Below are 25,810 nucleotides of genomic sequence, written 5' to 3'. Positions count from 1 at the left end.
GAATTTACCCAAAGGAAATTAAATTGGCAAACAAAAAAGCTGCCTGCACCTTAATGTTTACTGCAGCTCAATTCACAACAGCTAAGACCTGGAATCAACCCAAATGCCCATCAACAGTAGACTGGATAAAGAAATTATGGACATGTACTCTATAGAATACTATACAGCAGTAAAAAACAATGAAACCCGGTCATTCGCATCAAGATGGAGGAATCTGGAAAACATTATGCTGAGTGAATTAAGCCAGTCCCAAAGAGAAAAATATCATATGTTCTCCCTGATCAGCGGCAACTAACTGAGCACCAAAGGGGAAACCTGTTGAAGTGAAACGGACACTATGAGAAACAGTGACTCGATCAGCTCTTGTCCTGACTGTTGATGTACAATGTAATACTTTATCCATTTTAGTAGTTTTTTTGTTCTAGTACTATTGGTTGAACTCTGTAATTAACACACAATTATTCTTAGGTGTTTAAATTTAACTGGAAAGTGATCGCTGTGAAATATAATACTGGGGATAAGAGAGGGAGGAGATGTACAATTTGGGACATGCTCAAGCTGACTTGCCCCAAATGGTGGAGTTAGAAACGTGCCAGAGGATTCCAATACAATCCCATCAAGGTGGCATGTACCAATGCCATCTCACTAGTCCAAGTGATCAATTTCAGTTCACAATTGATCACATTGATAGGTCTAAGAATCAAAGGGATCACACAAACAAGACAAGTGTCTGCTAATACTAACTGATAGAATCAAAAAGGGAGAGAAAGATCCAACATGGGAAATGGGATACACAGCAGACTCATAGAATGGCAGGCGTCCTAAACAACACTCTGGCCTCAGAATCAGCTCTTAAGGCATTCAGATCTGGCTGAAGAGCCCATGAGAGTATTTTAGGCATGGAAAGCCAAGACACTCTGGAAAATAAATAAAAAATAAAAAAAAGAAGAAGAAGACCTAAATGAAAGATCTCTGGGAGTGAGATCCCAGTGGAAAGAACGGGCCATCAAAGAAGGAGGTACCTTTCTCTGAAGGGAGGAGAGAACTTCCACTTTGACTATGACCCTGTCAGAATAAAGTTGAAGTCGGCAAACTCAAAAGGCCTCCATAGCCTTGGCAATTCATGACTAGAGCCTAGGGAGATTACTGACGCCATGAACAGGAGTGTCAAATTGTTAAGTCAGCAAAAGGAGTCACTGTGTACTTTCGTCTCATATGGGATCTGTCCTTAATGTGCTGTCCAATGTGAAGTAATGCTGTAACTAGTACTGGAACAGTATTTTACACTCTGTTTTTCTTTGTGGGTGCAAACTGATGTAATCCTTACTTATATATACTAAAGTGATCTTCCGTATATAAAGATAACTGAAAATGAATCTTGATGTGAATGGATTGGGAGAGGGAGTAGGAGATGGGAGGGGTGCGAGTGGGAGGGAAGTTATGGGGGGGAAAAGCCATTGTAATCCATAAACTGTACTTTGGAAATTTATATTTACTAAATAAAAGTTAAAAAAAGAATATCTATTTCTCCCAATATTTGCCATGTCTGTGGTGAAAACATTCAAAGGCCTATTTGCTAGCTCTTTTTGAAAGATATAGAATGTTTCATTTTATAACTGGTTACTGAGTCACAGTCATGAGAAAATGTGTACAGTCTGGTGATAATGATAATCTATTTCTCTGGTTCTTAATACTTCATTTTTATTCTATTTAAATTTTCATTATGTAATACCTGTAAGTTTTATAGAGTACAGTAATAAACACACAACATAACAGAATGCTTCAGACAAAAATTTACTTGGATTCTGGATTTTGTTTTTTTAATTTTAGAATATTTGCATATACATAATCCAACATTTTGAGGATGGGATCCAAGTCTAAAGCATAAATTCATGAATGCTTCATATATACCTTGTATACATAGCGTAAAGGTACTTGTATACAACTTTTTAATATGTCTGTATTTTGTCTCAGGCCCGGTGTGAAATTTTGTACTTAAGGCATTATGTCAATAATCAAAAAGTTTCAGGTTTTTGAGCATTTTCGACTTCTGATACTCAGATTAACTATGTTAATCCTGCATTATCTTGGGGGAAATATCAGTTTCATACCAAACACGTTTAAAATATATTTCCGAATTAAGTAAAAAAAATTACAAGATTATTAAAAAATAGTGCTGAAACCGCAGAAAATTGTATATTTTTAAGGACAGAAGTGATGGACACTGAATAAAGTTAAGGATTAAAATTTGGGGCTTTTCAAGGCTTAGCCAAGGTTAGTTTCACAATGTGACTTTTGATGTTTTATGTGAATTGTAATCTTTTACCTGACACTAATATTCAAATATATTTAAAAGTAAATTTTAACTCTATGTGAAAATCGGTATTTAACTGACTGCCAATGTAGCTGACACTTAGGGAAATATTGTCTTTTGCTCACATACAATAACAGTATAACAACAGTGAGGGGACTAGAAACTGGAATCATCTTTAGGAGTCCCAATCCCTTATGTCAAAATAGATAAAACATAGATAGAGTACTTCCCCAGTGTAATGTCATTATCAAAGACTGAAGAATTCTCCTGGAATATTCATATTGAACTGCATGCAATCAGAGGTATCAGAGAGAGTAGAGTTCTCCAACTCAAGGCTTTACACATATAAAGTTTTTCCTCACTTGAATATCAATATTTTTCTAGCATATCCTCATAGATACCACCTCTCTTAGTCTTTTTTTGTTTCATTCACACCTTACACAGATGTTATTGGTTTTTATATCCTGTACACACTAGGAAATCTTTTCATCTATGCATAACTTATTAATGTCCATAAATCATTAAGGATAGGGATATTTTTCTTATCAAACAGAACAGCATCTCACATGTAGTAGTTGCACTCAGTAAATGGATATGAATCTAAATGTCATTACGAAATATTTTCTTTTGAAAAGTTATTCACTTTCAATTTATGATACAGTAAGTAAAACTCTGTCTAGGAGAAATAATATCATTTTATACTTGATTTGAAAAAACTCATGACATGTGAGTTTTGAAATATGATTTTTCTATTATGTGTAAATAAAAACTTTAAGTTATTGAGAAGAAAAAACAGTATCAGGCGTAATACTGCAATTATGTGTATTATGAACAGTCTACAGGTGACCATAATAAATGTATGTGGTGTAGAAGAGAGGCAGAGAGGTGTGCGAGAGAGGGACAGAGGAGGAGGGAGGAGGAAAAGAAGGGAAGAGAAAAGAGGTGAAGAATATCATAAAACCAAAATGTCTGTATAATAGCCAAAAGGAGAGCAATAATCCTTTCCTGAGCCTTATAGATTTTGCTGAGATGGGAAACTGCCTCACAGACATCAATGTCAGGAGCTGAATCCATCAGAGAGAACATTTTTTGGAATCTAACAACAGCTTGCCAGGTTTGAGAAATGGCAGAGTGACTAGCGTTTCTCCTGACCTAGACATTCCAATGGAATGACAAAATTTACAACCTCTCAGATTAGTGCTGTATTTAACTGAATTATACTCATCACCATCCAAAATGCTAAACTACGCACGCTCATTTCCTGTTATAGAATCTAAGCTCAGGTTCTCTCAGTAGAATGCTGATTTCATCTCTAGCTTAACTTTATTTTCCTGCTTTAAAAGTATATTTTACAATCAAATACAACTATCTTTTCTTTTAATCTCATTTGTAATGTCTTGGTTTTCAAGAGTGAGTGAAAGAGAAAGAGGAAGAGATGAAAATGGGAGAAGGAGAAGGAGAGAGGTTAGAGGACTATACCCATACATATTGGCTAAAATTGCTTAGGGAAAACAACTGCAATCAGAACAGACCTGAGCTTGAATGACATGGTTATTAGTTCGTGGACCTTAGCACGCTACTCCTCTAAGTGCATCTAAGTTTTTTGTCAAAGATCTTACTTGGTAAGGTTTTGGCAAGAATGAAATAATATAGAAGGAAAGAATTCAGTCAGTATCTGGCACTGGACCATCTAAAACTAGAAGCTGAGCTAATATTTAAAGTATTCCTCATTTTACCTGACAGGCCTATATCTACTATACTTGTATATTTATGTAAATTAGATTAAAGAGATTTTTCTCTTATTTCCATACCTCTTCATGTAGTTCTCTCCAGCGAGAATTAAATGTCTCAAGTTCCTCATTGATGAGTTCATCCATGACTCCACCATCTGTTAGGGTCTGTGCCAATATGCGAATTTGATTTGGGTTGTCCTCTGAATGTTGCATCAAATTTTCGAGTGACTGAAATACATTTGCAATAATTACTATTTCTCTTCTTTTTCTAAATACATTCAATTAATACAAAATGCTCAGAACCATCTGACTTCCATACAATTAAGTCATAAGTAATTTAAAGCAACATTTAGTTGGATGATAAAACATGACAGAGCACTGTTATTTAAAAAAATAAATGAGTTCAGTCTGTGAATCTCAATGGTCATGTAGCAGCACTGTGAACTGAGCACTAAAAAGATGATTGTCAGCTATCTTCTTCAATGATATTCTATAAACCCTGGTAAGGTAAAATACTCATATCTCTATCTCTCTTATGGGTAGTGGCATCCGGCTGACATTATTCTGAAGACATATTTATGTAGAAATTCATGAGCAAATTTTACTTTTCTGAATTAAAAAAAAAAGACAGACTCTTAAGAAGAAATCCAGCTGCTCTTCACATCTTTTTACGCATATGCATCCTGGAGGTAGGACAGGCAGAATTTGGAGTGGGAGGTCATAACAATGAGGATAAAATCTTTCCTACTCAGAGACAGCAGAGAGCAATCACCTGGGTGCCTCATCATATGGCTCAACCACTGTCATTCCTGGACAACCTCCTTTCAATCTTCTCTTTGTGATGAGAAAAGATAATTTTATGAGCTTAAACCTTGTCTGTTTTTCTATTATTGTCAATGCAGCAGTCTACCTCAAAATATACACTGCTCAAAACTGACAAATTTGCCTGGCTACATTACACACACAAAAAGAGTATCAGTGTCAAGTTTAGGCGTGCTAGACAACTAGTGATTCAATATCATCCTACTGGATCTTAAACATTTCTGTAAGAAGTGAGTGTTATGTTCCAACTTACTCAATGTATAGTTATTTTCTTCATTTTGAAAAAATCGAAATGTTTCCATGCTTTTTTTTACATACCCAATATTTCTCAGATTTTGAGCAACCAAAATCATACTTTCCTGCTAAATTTTGAATAAACAGAGACTTTCTAAATGGTTTTGCACAAAATTTTTGACTATAAATGCCATACTTAAAAGTTTATCACATTTATATGAAACTGTTATTTATTTATCTTATAAATGTATATTTCATTAATTCTAATAAAATTTTATTTTGCAAACTTTATTTTCACAGATGTATTTTTCTTTATAATTCCTAATGAAGCATATAAACTGGTAATTATAAAACAATTTCCAATATAAGCAACAAAGCAAAATTAAAGAATCAACTATGGAAGTCTTGAGTAGCAAGGAAACTTAGAAATTACCTATTTCTTTATCCTTAACAAATGATATTCTAGCTCTGACTATGCAAAATGTGTCAATTTAGAAAAAATTACACTGCCAAAGACTATTTCATTTAAAAGAGAAAAGAAATTAGTAAATACTAACAGTATGCCTTGTCCCTTTCCATTTTCTAAATACTCTCAATTATTGCTTCAAATTTTTTCTTCTTCATTATTCTTTTTTGAACGTCCATTAGTTTTTCAGATCATCACTTGAAGTATGGCATGAAGAATTTAGCTTAGTACTTCATGCACAGACTGATCATTTCATAGGATAAATGTATCTTCTCAACTTTGGTTCTCACCAGTGTACTCTTATTTATGTGATTTAAATGTATTACATACTTTTTTTTTAAATTTTTTTTTGACAGGCAGAGTGGACAGTAGAGGGAGACAGAGAGAAAGGTCTTCCTTTTTGCCGTTGGTTCACCCTCCAATGGCCGCCGCGGTAGGCGTGCTGCGGCCGGCGCACCGCGCTGTTCCGATGGCAGGAGCCAGGTGCTTCTCCTGGTCTCCCATGGGGTGCAGGGCCCAAGCACTTGGGCCATCCTCCACTGCACTCCCTGGCCACAGCAGAGAGCTGGCCTGGAAGAGGGGCAACCGGGACAGGATCGGTGCCCCGACCGGGACTAGAACCCTGTGTGCCGGCGCCGCAAGGCGGAGGATTAGCCTACTGAGCCGCGGCGCCGGCCTAAATGTATTACATACTTTTTGAAGACAAATCAAATGATTCAGGGAGGGTGAGAGGTCAATAAACATTTCTGAAAACAACAGGTTCAGAATTGTCGGCCAATTGAGGTTTCCCTCATTGTTCGCTGATATGTCTTCAGGTTTTACAATATTCTTTTGAAAATAAGGAATTTGAATAAAATGATCTATAGTTTTCTGCTCTGATGTTCTAGGATTCTAATTCTATTCTGTTTAAAGAAACATTTCACACTTTCTTTATAGGTCACCTGTACATGTTCTATTTGCAGTACTAGAAAGAACTCTGTATACATCGCATATGCTAAAACTACATAAACATGGCATATAAAGGATAAATCTAAAGTCCATAGGGCATTGATGATTAATTAAACTTTATAAGTTAACATAAATCAGAACTTGTACATGCTAACTTTTACAAAATTTAATAAATCTTCAAAACTTGAAAATACATAATTCTCTGAACTTGCTAAAGATACATTTCCATAATCAAAGTATGCCCCTTAAATGCCTCAACACATTCTGTAAGATATAAATTTGTGATTTTAAATAATCTCAAAATGTTCCTATTCAACAAATTTAGCTTTTATTATGGAAATGTTTCATATTATCAACCTTTTCAGTTTTCTTCCAAAGGAGGAAATTGTTTGTTGGAACTGTCCTTGTACATCTCTAGTAGATTAACATATGTAAAATATCTACATATAACTTAGAAACATAACAGAAGACAATTGTCCTCTGTAAAAGATCATTTCAATTCTTATTAAAATCTTGAGGTTGGATTAGGCATTATGGTACAGAGAGCTAAAGGGCTGCTTGCTTCAGAGGAAGTATACAGTTTTGGTGTGCCTAGGATCAAGCCCCACCTCTGCTTCCCATCCAGCTTCCTGTTAACGCACACCCTGAGAAACAGTGGATGAAGTAGTTGGATCACTATTATCCATGTGAGAGACCTTGATTGAGTTCCTGGGCTACCAGCTTCAGCCCTGCCCAGTCTGTGGATGGATGGAAGAGCTCCTCCCTCCCTCCCTCCCTGTGTGTGTGTGTGTGTGTGTGAGAGAGAGAGTGAGAGAGTGAGAGAGAGAGAGAGAGAGAGAGAGAGAGTCTTTTTTTTTTTTTTGACAGGCAGAGTTAGACAGTGAGAGAGAGAGACAGAGAGAAAGGTCTCCTTTCCGTTGGTTCGCCCCCCAAATGGCCGCTAAGGCCAGTGGACTGTGCCTATCCAAGGCCAGGAGCCAGGTGCCTCCTCCTAGTCTCCCATGCGGGTGCAGGGCCCAAGCACTTGGGCCATCCTCCACTGCCTTCCCAGGCCACAGCAGAGAGCTGGACTGGAAGAGAAGCAACCGGGACAGAATCTGGTGCCCATATGGGATGCTGGTGCTGCAGTCCAAGGATTAGCCTAGTGAGCCATGGCACCAGCCAGAGATTGTCTTTCAAATAATAAGTAAACCTTAAAAACTCTTGTGGCATGGAACACAAGCATAACACAAAGTGCTCGCACAGTTGTTTCAACACCACATCTAAATTGTCATCATTTAGATTAAGTCATAACTCACATCTAGCACCTCAGAGATTTCCTCAGCTCCGCCAGGAAGAGTCTCGGTAGTTTTAAGTTTGACTTCTACTTCATTTAGCCACTTATTTGCCTTCTCCAAGTATGACAATAACTCATGCCAACATGCCCAGACTTCCTAAGAAAGAAAAATATATCACAGTTTCAATATTTTGATTAAGAGCGAATGTGGGACTTTGGCATTTCATTTTTAGAACTTCTTAAAATACAACATTTTATATCATTCATATTTGCTTTGCAGTAATTTAAAATGCAACCAATCTTTTTGATCATCTAATATCTCTATAATTACAAATCACTAAATATATATTTTTTCACATGCATAAATTCAAGAGCCCATGATTTACATTTTTAAATTTAACAAATCACCATTATTGTCTGGGAAACACAAAATAAAAGAATATTAACTATTTCCAATCTTCTACCACCTCTAAACTTTGTCAAATTTAAATAATTCGATATTTAAGGTATAAGTTTAAGTATAGCTCTCTTTTTAATATCATGTATTTGTTGCATGTTTTTAGGCAACCATGTGTTTTATGAAAATGTAAAGCTTCATTTAAGTGGCTACATTTTTGATTATGTAACAAAAGACATTTATTGGGCAGACAATTTTTAATTTTGTTTGCTGTCAAAATTTGTGGTGCCCATCATCATGAATATAGATTTTTGTCACGTATTTCTTATTGCACTGAGATATATAAGATAATACCTATTGATAATCTCAAAAGTGTACTTACAACTTGCTCTTACATATTATAAAATTGATTCATATACATAATATTTAAAAAGCAGAAATAAAAAAGCAAAACTTTAAGATTGTTACAAAAAATATACAAGCAATCTTCCTGACTTGCAAATAGAAAAGGATATGTTAAATAAGACATCTTGTTTAAAAATGGAAAAAAATGACCCAAGAAAAGAAATGGACGGATTTGTTTACATTAAAACTCAAACCTTGGAATCACCAAAAGACATCATAAAAATTTGAAAAAAAATAGCTTCAAGCTTGAATCAAATAGTTGTATTTGTAATATAGGAATACGAACATAAAAATTCAGTAAGACATTAAAAAGATAAATAGTTTAATAGAAAATTAAAGGAATCTTAAAATAATGTTTCAAAGAAAATGTAATATAGATATGTAAGAAACATATAAAGATATTCAACCTGTTTATCAACCATGTTGACAGACACAAATCACAATTTTTAGAAATCCGTATGTAAGGGAGGTATACAACAACAATTTCTCTTTATTGCTTGTGAGAGTATATACTGGAGTGCCCATTTTGGAAAACAATTCATCATTCTCAAGAAGGTGAACATTCACAGTTCCAATGACCTCATTTTTTGATATAGATCCTCAGAGAAACCGTTTTATGAGGACAACAAAGACAGTTATAAGATCAGTCATTTTAGTATTGTTTATAGTAATTAAAATAACAACATAATGCTCACTGGAAGGAGAATGGGTAAATAGGCTATGTTGCTTTTAAGCAGAGAATATAGAAATATGAACACACCCATCAGAAAGAACAATGAGGAAAAATCTTATACACTGAACTCTTTGATGTAAAGAGTAAGCACTAGGAAACCATGTATTACAGGTTATTCTTTTTCTGTAATGATTTGAACAAAATTAAATTTATTGTTTTTCATTCATATATGTGGTAAAATATTTTTAAGCAAAGAAATAATCAAAGTAACTTTCTGGATGATGATTATGACTGTTGGGAAAAAGGTAGGAAGAGCACATAAAGAATATAAAAATGGCCACTTTCTAACAGCACTGGAATTGCAAATATTGGAAAAACCCAGAAATATAGTAAATACAGTAGTGTAATCACCACAACCTGCAATCACCCACCCCCCCCCCAGTACCCTCTGCAGTAAGGCCTATGGAGGAAATTTTAAAAGTATCTAAAAAATCTATTATATTTCCATATTTCTCCTTTGTTCACTGCCCTTACAAATGATGGAGGATACTCCACTTCTATCTGATGGGAAGTATCAGTCCAATGCACAATGCAAGCCTATCTACCTTCTATACTTGCTTGGTATTTCACATACAGTTTATCACACAAAGTGAAATTAAGTATTTTGCTTTAAAAGGTGATAAAACATCTTAAATCTGGGTCAATTCCAGCTCCTGCTGGACTACAGGCTGTCTTCCTTCTGGGCAAAGATCCCATTGGGAAAATATAAATATTTCCTTAAATACCCGAGTGTACCTTAGAGGTTTGAAGATAAGGGGATGCAATTGGTTATGTGTCTTATTAACTTTGGTACAGATTGAGATAATGAACTACCTTGCTGATTTAACCATCAGGATGTATGGCCTCTTCTGTGCTCGATACATTTGAAGGACATAGCTGGAGAGACTGAATGTACTAGATTTACAGGTCACCTTTTCAAAATAAAATACAGTCCTAAACTGGAGCTAAAAGGCACTTAGAATTACTATTGAGATTAACCATTTGGAACTTAAAATTACTTTGAAATCAGAGAATTCACAGTGGATTTGAAGGACAGCACAAATTAAGAAGTAAACATCTATTCAAAATGGTAGATGGAGCTAATGTGGTAAACTCTATCCCCAAACCCTATTTCAGTCATGCTGAAATACTGCATATAAGGAAAATATTTTCAATTCATAGCTCGTCTTTAAAACATGTATAAAAACCTCAAGTGTCAGAAAAAAAGAACAAAGTACAAGTTGAATGTGGGAAACCAAGCTCAACAAAATCCTGGCATATCAAAATGAGGTATATGATATAAAGCTAGAGTACCTAACTCTAATTTGGAGCTGGGAATGAGGCATAGATTTCATGAATGGCAGGAAGATGGAAAATAATAATGCATTATATGACTCATCCTGGAAACAAAACAAAAAAAAATATATCCCCAAATCCTGGAGTACATGGAATGAGCCAGGATGTCAAGAATCGTTTGGAATCATGGTTAGAAAATAAGGTTCCACTTATAAGAAATTCCAATCTAAGCTTATACCACACTTGAGAGTATGGCATAGTACCTTTAGAACTCTCGTAGAGACAAATATGAGGTCTCCTAAGTACCCTGAAATAGTCCATAGCTGAAAGAATTTCTAGAGAAACAATTCCTACTATAGGTGATTTCAGAAATAAAAAAGGATATTCTCCCATGAGGAGAATCAGTGCTCTAGCATTAGTTCTAATAAGTGGTAAGATCTACACTTTATGACATAGAGATAATGGGAAAAGATGATTTTATGATAAATATATTTATTCTAATGGAATATATTTCCAGTAGAATTTATTTTCTTGAGATTGGCAACTAATGTTCATATTAAAGAATAAAGAGACCAAGTTGCCTACATGTTATATTGGGAGCACATTTATTCATCTTTTTCACAAGCCCTGGTGTAATTAGAGAGGGCTGAGGGGAGCTGAAGTGGAAGATATTTAAAGGAATTGAAATTGGGCAACTCTTCTTGTTTAGTTTTCTATGGGGAGAGGTAGAAAAAATACATCTGAATTATTTTTATTATCAGACTTACAAGAGAACCACTCATGTACTTGCTGAGTTATTTATGGAGTCATTTACATGAAATTTCATGTTGAGCTATTGGTATGGCCAAAGAGGAATCAAGAAAAAACTCTTTAAAAATTGTCACCCCTGAGCAGAATGAAATGCAGGTTCTTCCAGTATCCATAGGGTCTGAATTCAGATGTGGTAAGTAAATAAAAACCCAGGGAATCAAAGAAATATTGGTCAGAAAGAGGTAATCAGCAATGGAATGTGGTGTCCCGTTATTGGCAATAGTAAGTCTGAAACTTTTGTTAAACAATACAAGGTACCATGAATGTCTACGAAAGGTTTGGGGGGGGGGGGCAAAATCCATATAGATCCCCAACAGACTGCATTAAGTTTTTGGAGAGCAAACCAGGTCAGTGAATGATAACATTCAGAAAAGGGACAATAGACTAACTTCATGGATGTATGTGGGTGTCGAAAGGAAGGAAGAAAGGAAGAGGGAGAGGAGAGGAGAGGAGAGGAGAGGAGAGGAGAGGAGAGGGGAGGGGAGGGGAGGGGAGGGGAGGGGAGGGGAGGGGAGGAGAGACAAAACAAAACAAGAAATAGCAATTTTGGCCAGCAAGAAGAGAACATTCATATGAAGAATATTTCCTCTTCTTCATCTTTCTTTATGCCAATATGAAAAGATGAGCATCCAGAAATTGGGGAGAAGGGGAGATTTTAAGACCACTGTTTTTCTCAAACCTACCTCTATAAATTACCAAATTAATTTAAACTAATAGATTTAAATAAACTATGAAATTGAAATTTAAACTATATTAAATGTTAATAACTAAGAGTTAATATAAAGTTATGAGGTCAGACTCTAACATTGTTTAAGAAGCTAACTGCTAACTAAACAATGGAGCTTGTCATGTTTGGTTGTAATTATCAAAAACTAACTGTTTCGTGCTTATTACTGATTGAGACTTATTCAGATCTATTGCATATGGAATACTTACATAGAAGTAGATCAACTGTACAAAAAGAAGAACAGATAGATTTCCAAAAGAACTAAATATTGAGAAACAGAAAATATGAACTTTGTAAAAATATAAAAAGTCATGCATACATAGATGAATCAAAGTGTTTGTAGATAGATATGAGTAGATTTATCTATTTAAGGATTAAATTATGCCATAGTCAAGTGAAAACAGAATTTGAAAATTTGAAGAAAAGTTTGAGAAAATCACCCAGAATCAAGCAGATTTAGAGAAGAATATCAAAGATATTAAAGGAAACAAAAGATAAGATGGTAGGATGGTGAAATTCTTCATAGATCTCATAACTTTATATTAAAAATAGGAATATATGGAAGAAAGGGTTAATCTATCCATTCTTAACATACCAAGTGGCAATATAAATGAAAGTAAGCATTCAGACAAAACAGTGAAACTGCAAAGCACTGAAGACAAAAACAAAGCATGCCAGAGAAAAGTAGAAAAGAACAATAATTTTAGGGCAGACTTCTTTTTTTCACCTTCATTCACAAATGAGAGCTTTGTAGGATATAATATTCTGGGCTGGCAGTTTTTCTCTCTTAGTACCTGGGTAGGGCAGACTTCTTAACAGCAAGAAACTTCAGGAAAAGGAGGGAATCATATTTTCAATATTGTAAAAAAAAAAAGCTATATTCTCGTGGTTCAATGTTCAAATATGCTATTACTTAATACTATGGTCAAACATTTTTTCAACCATACAAAATCTGAGAGCATTTGTTACACTAAACGAAAGTTTAAGAAAGGAACTGACTACACAAACAAAGGGAAAGCTAAGGAAACTGATCACAAAACTGGTTAAATAACACTGGCTACAATAAATAAACATAACGCAAAATAATGATTACAACAATAGCAGCAATAGCAATGCTACTGAATAACTGGGGGGAATAGAAAATAAGATACAAATGAAATACCAGGCAACAAAAATGTAGAAGATGGGTTAACCGTGTTGGTAATTACATAATGCTACATTTTCTCCCATATTAAATTGTAATAGGCACATTAGTAAAATTTATCATTGCTAAATTTTGATTAATATATACAGGATAGTAATTAAGCACATTGTTAAATCATATTTCAAACAAATAGAGAAGGAATAAAAAAGGGACTAAGTTACGTCATAGTTTCAATGCAAAGAGGAAAGGTTAGAAGCGTTATCACAGATGAATGGGAAATGGAAGAATAACTCAACAAATGCTCTTAAAAATTTTGAAAAAATCCCTAAAAATATTGAAAAAAATACCCTAAATTAAATTTCTGATAAAAAGTATCATTTAAATGAACAATATTAATAATAGGAAGCAAAGAATATTTATGTAAGATACTAAGAAAATGAGAAAATAATACTCAACTGTTTTATTTAAGTATTGTCATAAAGCAATTTTCTAGATGTAAAGATGCCCTTTTTTCATGTATCATGACAGCAGATTTGTTATCACTTCCATGAAACTTTTATCATGCCATCTCTTCCATTCCTGCTCTATTTTCTATTCTATAACACTCACACAGCACTAATGTTAGAGATGTATCTTTACATTCTCAACAACTCTAATAGTCCTGGCACAAAGATGGCCTTTGTTAAGTGTCTGAGAGGTGAACTGGATTAAAAAAAGATTAAGTACTGGAAAGCAAAGAAGAGATTGGAACTGCTAACATAGTAACTTAGAGATCGCATCCTATAATTAGAAATGTGTAATTTGGAAATAACTAGTATATCTGGGGTCAAAAATGTATCTTAGAAACTGCTGATTTAAACAGTATCTGCCTTTAAGCATCAAATAATCAGTATATAAATCACGTTTGTATTTGTGTGTAACTGAAATGAAATAGCTCATCTAGTTTTCTCAACAATTTTATGAAGCTGTATTCTAATGTTCATTTTACATATTGCAAACAGGTTTATACAGGTTGAACAAGCCTGAAGTTACACAACTTATAAGTGCACGAGTAAGAAATTTAAACCTCAGTAATTTTATGCCAGAAACATATTTTTAATCACTATGCTTCACATATGACCATATGTATACAAATAACTGACAAAATTCAGAAAAGCAACTGACCTCCAATGTCTTGCATTTTCCATTCAGCCTTGTGCACAGCCATTGATAGTTGGTGGTTAGAGTGTCAAGTTCCTTTTTTAAGGCCTCTTGTGCTGCAGGTGGAGCTTGAGCTATGACACTATTTACTGATTCAGTTAGGAGTTTCACTTTTGATTCTTTTTGTTGGGCTTCTTCTTTAGCTCTCTGAAAAACAATGAACATTGTTTTAATGTCAAGGCAATGGCTTTACTTCCAAAATGAATTCCTACGTATCATGTCATTTTGTCCTCATAACATTGCTGTTAGGATAAGATTAATGAAAACATATCTTTTTAAAAAAGATTTATTTATTTGAAAGGCAGAGTTAAAGAGGCAGAGGCAGAGAGAGAGAGAGAATTAGTCTTCCATATGATGGTTTACTCCCCAGATGGCTGCAATGGCTGGAGCTACACCAGTCTGAAGCCAGGAGCTTCCTCTGGTTCTCCCATTTGTGTGCAGGGGCCCAAGGACTTGGGCCATCTTCCACTGCTTTTCTAGGCTACAGCAGAGAGCTGGATAGGAAGTGGAGCAGCCAGGATTTGAACCAGCACCCATATGGGATGCCAGTACTGCAGGTGGTAGCTTTACCCACTATGCCACAGCGCTGTCCCTGAAAATATATCTAATACTGACTCCAATCCCTTTTGTAAATTCAGAGTTGGTTGTAATTAGAAACTTTATAGAAAATTTGTGATCACAATATAACACTTAATATGAAGACTTTGAAAACAGTCAATGCTTGGATATGTATTTGTGGCTGTGTGTATATGTGTGCGTGTATGTGTGTGTGTGTATGTATAAAGTTGTTTTAAATAAACAAGTCAGAAACAAATATTTGAATACTATCTTAGGTTCAAAAATTTATAGCGGTCTAGAATAGAAATAACGTGTAAATCACTCAGATGGATGAATAACAGTGAAATTTGTACAAACATCATTATTTAAAGTAAAAGACAACTAACACAGAAAGGTCCTTTACTTTTATATTTGGAACCATATTTTGATTAAAAAATGTTCCGTTCAGCAATCAAAAAATGTACGTGAGAAAAAAAAGAGAGAGAGAGAGAGAGAGAAAGAGAGAGAGAGAGAGACATAGTCCCTAAAATCTGGCCTGGCCTTTACAGCTATGCCCTGGTTCCCTCTCAGGGAAGATAATTTGTTTCACAGAATTTCAACATAGAATAAGGCCCCTTCGTTAACATGATGGATTGAGACCACAAAAGGACCACTCCTACATTATGCCTGAATACAGACACAAATGTCAACATTGACCAAGACACAAAATATCAAATGCTCTCCTATCCAGGTTAATGTGAGTGGCTGCTGCTTCTTTATCAACTACAATTTTACCTCACTCTAATCTTCCCTCCTACTGCACAAGATACCCAGAGTTACCCTACTCACTGATAGCAAGCAATTCAAAGTAAACCCCTTAAACTCCCCTCAAACCACCAAACACAGGAAGGCTCTATACTGGTTCTTCACTCAGTCACACACTCCACCGTACCCCATGGAATACACTTCCCCTCATTACAAAAAGTTAACATATCTAAGTTTTTCAACTATGGGAAACTTGCTGGTGGTTTTTGGCAATAAGACATTGATTCTCCTTAATTTCCAATATGTACATTCATTTCATATGCATATGCATATGCATACATATATGCATACACATATGCATATATGGTGGGCTTTCAAGCATTTAGTTTATGTGTGTGAGGGATATGAAGGGGCACAAAGCGGAATGGAAACAAGACATGGAAAAAAAATACTATACATATATAATATTGGGGCCAGCATTGTTGCACAGTGGATTAAAGTCCCAACTGCAACACTGGCATCCTATATGGGTGCCGGTTCAAGTACCAGCTGCTCTACTTCCAATCCACCTTCCTGGCAATGTCCCTGGGAAAGCAGCAGAGAATGGGCCATGTCCTTGGGACCCTGCACTCATGTGGGAGACCTGGAAGAAGCTCCTGGCTTTTAGCTTCGGATCAGCTCTACTCTGGTCATTACAGCCATTTGAGGAGTGAGTCAGCAGATGGAAGAGCTCTCTGTCTCTACCTCTCTAACTCTGTCTTTCAAATAAATAAAATCTTTAAAAATGTATAGTTCTTAATTCCAGTAACCACTGTTGCTGACAGCAGTTTAATTCTTTCGGTAAATTCTGGGTAACATCTGCCTCCAGATTATTCCATTTGGGGTGAGGGAACTGAGATATAACTTATATATCATTCTCCATAATTAGTTGAAAGCTGGTGGGGAAAATGTTAATTTCCTAGCACTTGCAGTCTAAAAACAGGGGAGAAAGTGAGATTCAGTGGCCAGGGACAGCCCTCAGGTAAAGAAATGCAAGTTCTGGCAGGAGAAAGAGGGGCCTGCGTACCGTGATGTGTGATAGTAAAGAATTATGGGAAGAACACAGAGTCAGCTAAAAAAACCTTTATATTAATCAAAATAATCACCCTATTCCTTTAGATTTAGTCCCACAATTCCTTGAAAGTATGCAGTCGGTGGTGAATGCATCAGTGAGCCTGAGTTTGTTTCTCCACATATCATATTTGATTGTAGTAATTATAGCATTATCAACTATCTGACAACTATGAATCACTTAGTATTTGTTGCTGTGCGCTGTGTTCACCATGTCTTTCAGGATACCTCATTGGATCTTTAACAAAATCTACTGAAATGCATTTTCTCTACATTAGACAATGGAAAACTGCAGCTCAGAGAGTTTTAAGTAAATGGTCTTGGGAGTTACATCTTTTATTTCTTAGTTTCTGTTAAGCCTGTCTCAAATCTCCTGTGAGATGAGAAGGGAGCATGCTGCTGTGGATTCAATGAATGAAATAATTCATTTAGGCAATAAACAATCCATAAAACTGTCTAAAAATGTAGAAAAATAAACACTTCTTCCATTGAATTTTAGGCTTTCATATATTCTTTTTGAATAGCAGGCTTAGATTTGGGGAAAGGTGTACAGAAGAAAAAGAGCAAAATTTATTAATGTAGTAGATATGAGAAAAGGAGATTATGATGAATTTCTCTTCTGTGGGAAATGATAGAAAGTTAAATGACTTGTATAGTTTAGATATAATCCTTAAAATAAAAAGCAAAATGAATGATGTAGTCCAGACATAACCCTCACAAAAAAGGCTCTTAATCACTTTATGTCCATGAATCTAATCATGGTATGTTCAGACATCTTTCACTGCCAGTATTTCAAATGAGTGGTTCTCAAAGTATGGATCCTCGCAATCACACTCTGGAACTTGTCCCTTGACACCACATGGGAATCTGTTAAAGAGAAAAAGCTCATGTCCCACCCAAGAGCCACTGAATCAGAAATTCAGTTAGTGAGTCTAGGCAGACTGTGTTTTAAACAAGTCATTCAGGCAATTCCTGTTCTCCATTCAAATGTATGTGTTTTTTATGATACAAAAAAGATTTCAGTGGGGCAGCATGATGGTATAGCAGGTAAAGCTGCTAGTGACAATGGCATCCCTTATGGGTGTCTGTTCATACCTTGCAGTTCCACTTCCAATCCAGCTCCGTGCTAATGACCTTGGAAAGCAGCAGAAGATGGCTCACTTATTTGGGCCCCTGCCACCCACATGGAGATCTGGATCAAGTTCCTGAATCTTGGCTTTGACCTGGCTCAGCCCCGGCCATTGTGGCCACTTTGGGAGTGAACCAAAGAACATAAAGCTCTCTTTCTCTCTCCTTCTCTGACTTTAAATAAATAAACAAAATCTTTCAAAACTCATTTCCAACCAAAGTTTAAGCATATGGTCATTTTCAATTTCCAAAAGAATTCTGAGGTCAGATGTTGCGTATCAAATACTTCCCTCTGCTTGTACACATCAACAGAAAAAAAATTCTTAACAAGGAAAAAATAAGTTATCAAAACAGAATGGTCATTTTCATGGAAAACACAGGAAATAAACAGAAGGAGGTCTTTGCTTTTTTGTTGAGCAAATCAAGGAGAGATGTCAAAGTAGTTCTGTTAATATCTTCTGACAATATAAAAAAAATTTGCTCTTGAAATGAGCACAGGTTCAAGTTCTAGACAAGGCACCACCCTCTAGGTAATGAAATTGATCTAAACAGATTGCCTTGATGGGAAGGAAAAATACTCAAGGAATAGGAATCTTCCTGCCAATTCCCTTGGTTGTTGTTGCTAGAAGCTACTGAGTTTCCTTTTTTTTAATAAGGGTGCCATGGTGCAGTAATTTTATAGCTGAATTATTTAAATATGCCAATCAATGTGGACAAATTGGTTGGAGCATTCATTTCAGCAATTGTTTTTAAAATTTAAAAATGTGTGACAGTGTGTCCTCCAACACTGGAAATTAAAGGGATGTGATGGAGTGGTTGCGCACACAGGTAGACTTTTTAAGGAGGGAGGGAAGATACGAAGAGGGTCTAAATCAAACCAAGAAACCTGGAGACAATCAGCAGCTGAAGACAAGCTGTTATCAGAAATAGCCTCTATAGGGATTTGAAGTAGTGGCTAGATGACATTAGAAGACATAGTGAGAAAAGATGAGAAACTGAAATTAAAGGAGAAAAGCCACATGGATGGCATGCAATTTGTAAGTAAGGCAAAAGGGAATACCTTGGGAAGGGACTGGATGAGATGGGCTGAAATACCTTCAACTTTCTGGGTTCTGTCTCAGATAAAGCTTATATGACTATGCCTAAATTATTTGACCTTTCTGGGGATTTCAGTTTTTTGACCAGCCAAGAGGGAAATGATATTCTACATTTACAAAACCTCCTAGCTCTTCAATTTTGACATAGTTTCCCTCATGGTGATCCCCCTACCACAGCCAAATTTAAAATAATTATAGTTCACTATTTGGAACTCTCTAATAGCTTTCCCTTTTCACTTCGAATTGAAATTCCTATGATATCTTATGAAACCCCTGTGTTAGTGGATATATGCCCATAACATCAAACTCATCTCAGGTCATTTATCCCATTTCACTCCTAGCAGGCAGGCAGGCAGGCAGGTAGACCTCCTTCTCTTCCTAATGAGCTTTAAAAACTATTTGTAAAAGCTTTTCCCTCTGACTGGCTTTTCTGTATAATTCAGATTTCTTAAATACAATTCCTCACAAAAGTTCTATAAGCCAAACCTTTCTAAATAGCATCCCACCACTCCCAACCCTTACCCAAACACCCCTCACACAAACCTGGTGTAATTTTTAGGCAAATTAGCATTATCTCAAATGATTTTATTTATTTCTCCATTCGTTGCCTACTCCACCTCTCTAGTACAATGTAAAAAGGGCAGGCAGTAGTCTTGATTACCACTATCTTTTTTCTAGAAGTGCATTCAGCTCACTTTAAATACTCAATATTTATTGATCATGAGTGAATGATACATAACACTATTGAACTAGAATGCTCTAGAAATGAATATTATTTACCAAATTCAATCTTCCTTTTAAGTTTTAATTCTAGCTTCTACAATTGATTAAAGCCATGCAACAGATATTGTATTTAAGCATATGAGTTTTCACACAAATACTCTCTGGAACTGACTATAAGTATTTATGGATGATTATAAAAATCATATAGTAAAGTATGTTGAATTAGTTTCTGAACATGCAGTACCAGTGATAATAGTTATAAAATAACTATTGGGTTTGTAAGTACTTAATTTATGCTAGGCATGGCATTAGCACTCTCATGTTCCATTCTTCCAATAACTGTGGGCATTCTGATATTCAGAGATCACAAATGAGAGAATTAAAGCTCAATGAGTTTACATAACTCACCAAAGATAAAGAGTTTGCAAGAGGCTGAACCAGATTTTACACCCAATTGTGTGACTTCACATTGATTTTCTCTGTCACAGAGTGCGGTATCAAACAAATACCTTATTAATATTTCCCCATGGGTTAGGGTCTTTAGCTTGTATGTCTGTGCTACCACATGACGATATCATTTAGGATTATAACTAAAAATCATTTTTCCAATCTGTGCTAGGAAATTTATTTACATTTCAGTTTCAATCCTGAGTTTACACATAAAAGTTCACAACTGTGATATTACAAACATGATAAAATTGAGGATTATGTGAACTACTGAGTTGTCCCAGCCCATACTGAAAATACCACTGTGTACAATATACAGTCCTTACTTCCAAACCCATGTTACGTACATTTCCTTGTTCTTTTGTTTATCCTTTTGTTTCAAGAGGAGTACATGTAAACTGGTCTTTTAAATCCATATTAAAAGCCAAATTCTAAGAAACCTCTTCAAACTACCAAATTAATACAATTTGTTGACTACATGCTATCTTATCAAGAACACTTAGCCTCAGTTACAACTTAACTTGCCTCAGCCAGAAATAGCCAGTGAGATCATCAGATTCCATTCCATACAGAATTTTCAGAAATAATCTTTCAAATTGTGACTGCCAATCTTTATATTTTGACACAATGCATTAAAATTAATGAATAGTTTATAATTTGGGGGTCAACACTGTGGAGTAATGGGTTAAGTGGCTGCCTGCAATTCTGGCATCCCATATAGGCACTGGTTAGAGTCCTGGCTGCTCTACTTCCAATCTAGCTTCCTGCTAACTTGCCTGGAAATGCAGTAGTGGATGGTCCAAGTATTTGGACCTCTGCACTCATGTGGGAGATCTGGAGGAGGCTTCTGGCTTCAGTCTGGCCCAGCCCTGGCTGTTGTGGACATTTGGGGAGTGAATCAGCAGACGGAAGACTTTCTCTCTCTTTCTCTCTCTCTTTCTCTCTCTCTCTCTCTCTCTCTCTCTCTCTCTCACTCGCTGAATTTCAAGTAAACCTTAACAAAGCATTTTGTAGTAAGAAAAAAAAAAAAAACACTGTGCTTCAGCAGTAGAGACAAGGGCTGTAAACAATTCATTGAATCTCAAAATGTCCATTTCACTGCAATATATTGTATTTTTGGTACTCTATTAGTTACCACCATGGATCTCTTCATTTAGTCTAGGGTTAATGGGTTAATCTAAAGAGCATAAAGTAAACTAAAATTAGATCATTGTAAAAATTAAGAGAGGGAATAAGAGAGGAAGGAGAACAAAGAGTGGGAACATGGGCAGGAGGGAGATTTTGGTGGGTTGGGAAGTATGTGTTCTGAAATCAGTATATATGAAATATGTGAAATTTGTTTACCTTAAATCAAATAAAGAAGATTTTATAAAATATAAGTTGATAGCATACTTCAAATTAAATAATTAAGGATCAATCTCTAAAACCAAGATGATGACATGATAAATAATCATAATTTCAAGTTATGATATGTTTATTTCCTAATTTTACTTTTTTTAAAATTTATTTTACCTTCATCTCTTCAACTGCTGTCTGTAATTCATCTGGAGTTTTATATTCAAAATCTCTCTCCAGATATTCTTCTTCTGCCTGTGTCATCCATTCATGCATCTCGGATAGATCCTTCTGAAGACTTAAAGTTTTATCCAGACCTGCCTTTAAGGCATCTTTTCTGGTGTAGACCTTCCATAAAACAAGCAAATAAGCAAAGCATGAACTGGCAGTTACCAAACATCATCACATTATCATTCAGTCTGTAAATAACAAAGTTTAGATAGCAAAGATGAAGTAAGAAGTAAAAGGTTTATATGCATAAGAAAAATATCTCATGCATATCAGATACACTTAATTTCACTTAAGAGTGAAAATTAGATATAGTCATTTCCTTGGTATACTTAATAAAATTAACAGATTTCACTATGACAACAGTTTATCTTTATGTGTGGCAATGTTAGTTTGGGAATAGACAGCAAACAGAACTTATTTCTGAAATATATTTAACCAAAGTGTCCTTGCAATTTTAATAGTATACACAGAAGCATATTTCTTTATGCTTTTTCATACTGTTTAAAGAACAAAATATTTCCTAGGACTTAGTCACAACATATCTGGATAAACCTCTTGTGAATAAAAAAGAATAATGAATATAATATGCAGTTAGGTCATTCTCAAAACGAAGATATCACACAAACTTATACATACACATACATAAGCATGCAAAATTTGTTTCTAACATTTATAGTCAAATGGTTGTAAGTTAAAAGGAATCATTATAAGATGGGCCAAAAATGTAACAAAGATGTACATTTTGGCAGGGATTTGGAGGAATAAAATTTTTATATCTGTTAAGAGAAATATCCAATAGTACAACTGTTCAGATAGCAAATTGGCAAAATACAATAAAATTGTTAATGTTCATGAATCTGAGTCTACATTTCCACTTTAAGAGTATATCATACCAAACACACTTAACAGATTTTTATGTATAATGTTCAATTTAGCTATGAATATGGCAACACATTGGAAACAAACTCAAATATACTTCCTTAGAAGACTAAATAAATAACAAACACAAACATATCATAGAATATTATATATCACCAGTGCCTCATTCCAACTGAAATGAAAAGTTGCTCAATACACAATTTTGAGTTTAGAGGCAAGATACAAAACACTACATGTGGTTATAGAGAACAAGTTAATCAAAACTTGCAGTATGAAAATGTATTGCATGCTTTAAAACTAAATGAGAGGAAAGGAATCAGAAGTAATTTATTTTTAAGGAAAGAAAGGTATTTGGCTATTCTGAGGTGAAAGCATGAGTTTATTGGGAAGAAGAACAGCTACAGAATAAGAACACCTGGATTTAATCCCCAGTAAGCTAAGTGAACCCAGAAACATCATTTCTCTATATTTTAGCTTCACAACTAACCTAACAGTTGGACTAGATGATTTCCAAGGTCTTCTTCAAATGTAACATTCAACAACTCTATAGCTAATTAAAGATAAAAAGAGATATGAGGGGGGAGTTTTTTGGTTATATAGCTAGATAGATAGATAGATAGATAGATAGATAGATAGAATTCTGTGAAAAGGCTTCATTTTAAAAAAAGTGTTAATTGTTGGTAGAAAGAAACTAAAAACATTTTATATGGTTGTGCTTAAGTTTACTGGTTAAACAAACTACACCATGTTAGATATTTAAGAGGTGTTTTCAAATACATGATTCTAAAAATTTATAGAAGGCATTGGACCTTCTGGTAAATGTTTTCTTAAGTTGTTATCTAATGGTTGAAACTGTTTGCTAAGTATTCATGTAATATTGCTATTGTCAGCAAGCGATCTAGGACTTGCTCCCTCATTTCTCTATTCTAAGTCCAACTTGTTCTTTCATTTCTCTATTCTCTTCAAGGTAGGAAACTAATTCTATTATGAAGGAATCTGTAGGACGCACAATTTAATCTTTAGACCTTATAAAAGAGATGGCTAACATTTTTCTGTAATAGCACAGCCAAAATAAGAACTTAAATAATAATCTCATAGCTAGATTCACTTCGCCATCAGCGAAGTATACAGTAAGTAGAAAAAACCTCCCTTTCAGACCAAAGGGAAAGAAAGTTTTAAAGTGAGAATAGAATTTTCCTCATGGGCATTGTCTACCTTAGAAAAACTACTACAGAACATGCCTGTGACTATAGACGTGTAGTTCAGGCCACCGAAGATTAGAGATGGGACTTGGGCACTCCCTTGACTTGCATCCTCTGGTCTGCTTTAACACAAACCAGGAGGAAAAGAAAGCTCGGCATCAGAAGCAATGGGTGGCAGGCCTATTAATGGCTGATCTGCACAGTGATCTGCCCTCAAGGAGACCCAACAGGCCAGTCCACTGCAGTGGCTTTCAATGTGGTAAGCCTGGCCTTCAGCAGAAGTCAGCTTGTGAAGAGCCCTGGCAGCTCTGCCAGCCAAGAGTTGGATCACTGGAAATGGACCTGCCCTGGAGTCGAAGGATGCCCAGGTCAGAGCCACAGATCTTATTGGCTCTAAGCTGAAAAGCCCTTCACTCAGCCCAACTTCCAAAGTGACCACTGCAGCTGAGGATATGGTCAAGTAGGGTCAGCAACATTGCAGGCAGAACTGTAAATTTCTTGTTAGAGATGCCCCCTGCCTTTACCTGGCCAGCTCTCCTCCCAGGCCAGCCAAGTAATGAGAGTCAACAGAGTGTCTTCCCCTAGGAGGTTCACACCTCCCTTAGGATATACCCCATGTGAAGAGAAAGGTAGGTCTGGGCCTCTTAACTTACAAGGCCTAAAGCCCACCAGATTATTATCAAGCCCCTTCTATCAGGTTCTGTTTGCCTCTCAATCAGAAAACTTAATTGTAGCTTAGACAGCACCTTTCTTAGCTCCCCTAGTAGTGACTCTGTCCTTTGTTCTAGACCCTGTCTAGCGTACTTGGGCCTCATTCCTTTGTAATCATAACCTCTACTCTACCACCAATGGCTCTACTCCCAACCTGTGTGTACTGATGGTCCTCTTCCCCACTTAATGCTGTATAATTGTTCAGACCTGGTTAAGGCCACTCTTAGGATCATTGGTTACTATCCTCACTCTGTCTTTTATGACCTTGTCTAAATATGATCAGAGTCGGCAAACTTGGAAGGCTTCCATAGCCTTGGCAACTCTTGACGACAGCCTAGGGTGGTTACTGGCACCATAAACTAGAGTGTCAATTTGTTGGGTCAACAACAGGAGCCACTGTGCACTTGCTCCTCATGCGGGATCTCTGTCCTAAATGTGCTGTACATTGTGATTTAATGCTATAACTAGTACTCAAACAGTATGTTTCACTTTGTGTTTCTATGTGGGTGCAAACTGTTGAAATCTTTATACTAAATTGATCTTCTGTATATAAAGAGAATTGAAAATGAATCTTGATGTGAATGGAAGGGGAGAGGGAGCGGGAGAGGGGAGGGTTGCGGGTGGGAGGGAAGTTATGGGAGGGGGAAGCCATTGTAATCCATAAGCTGTACACTGGAAATTTATATTCATTAAATAAAAGTTAAAAAAAATCAGAAAAAAAGTGTTAATATAGAGAACAAATTTGATATATTTCATAGATACAATTCTAAGAAGATAACCATACTTCCCTCTCTTCTTCCCTGTTAATCCACCTCCTTCCATTCTTTTAAGTATTATAATACTGTAATTTTAATTCATCAATAATGTTCAACAAGTAAAAAGTAGAAAGGTCACTGTTCCACAAGAGTATAGACAAGGGCTATAAATAATGAAATCATAAGATATAAGTTCCATTCTTAAAAAATTTATATTCTATATTAACTATCATATATCATAGAAAAATATGATATTTGTCTTTTTCGGATTTGGGACTGGCTGATTTCAATAAGCATAATGGTCTCCAGTTGCATCCATTTTGTTGTATAAAACAGGATTTCATTTTTTTATAACTGAATAGTATTTCACTGTGCATATATTCAACATTTGCTTTATCCAGTTATC

The 25,810-nt window shown here is 35.6% G+C and overlaps 1 protein-coding gene across 9 annotated transcripts in view; it reads right to left on the bottom strand.

Annotated features, from left to right (window-relative positions):
- The window catches only part of DMD (dystrophin), a 2,142,101-nt gene that overhangs the window by 1,353,922 nt on the left and 762,369 nt on the right, over window positions 1–25,810 (bottom strand). For 8 of the 9 annotated variants that reach the window (XM_062183372.1, XM_062183374.1, XM_062183379.1 and 5 more), the window contains 4 exons: window positions 21,804–21,974; window positions 14,449–14,631; window positions 7,816–7,950; window positions 4,126–4,275 (listed from right to left, as the gene is read on the bottom strand). In XM_062183372.1, the coding sequence (XP_062039356.1) occupies window positions 4,126–4,275; window positions 7,816–7,950; window positions 14,449–14,631; window positions 21,804–21,974 (639 nt within the window). The remainder of the gene's footprint in view (window positions 1–4,125; window positions 4,276–7,815; window positions 7,951–14,448; window positions 14,632–21,803; window positions 21,975–25,810) is intronic. The other variant, XM_062183373.1, reaches the window with a different exon arrangement.

Source organism: Lepus europaeus, chromosome X (assembly GCF_033115175.1).
Source record: "Lepus europaeus isolate LE1 chromosome X, mLepTim1.pri, whole genome shotgun sequence".
Lineage (NCBI taxonomy): Eukaryota > Metazoa > Chordata > Mammalia > Lagomorpha > Leporidae > Lepus > Lepus europaeus.
This window is presented reverse-complemented; position numbering and strand designations above follow the sequence as displayed.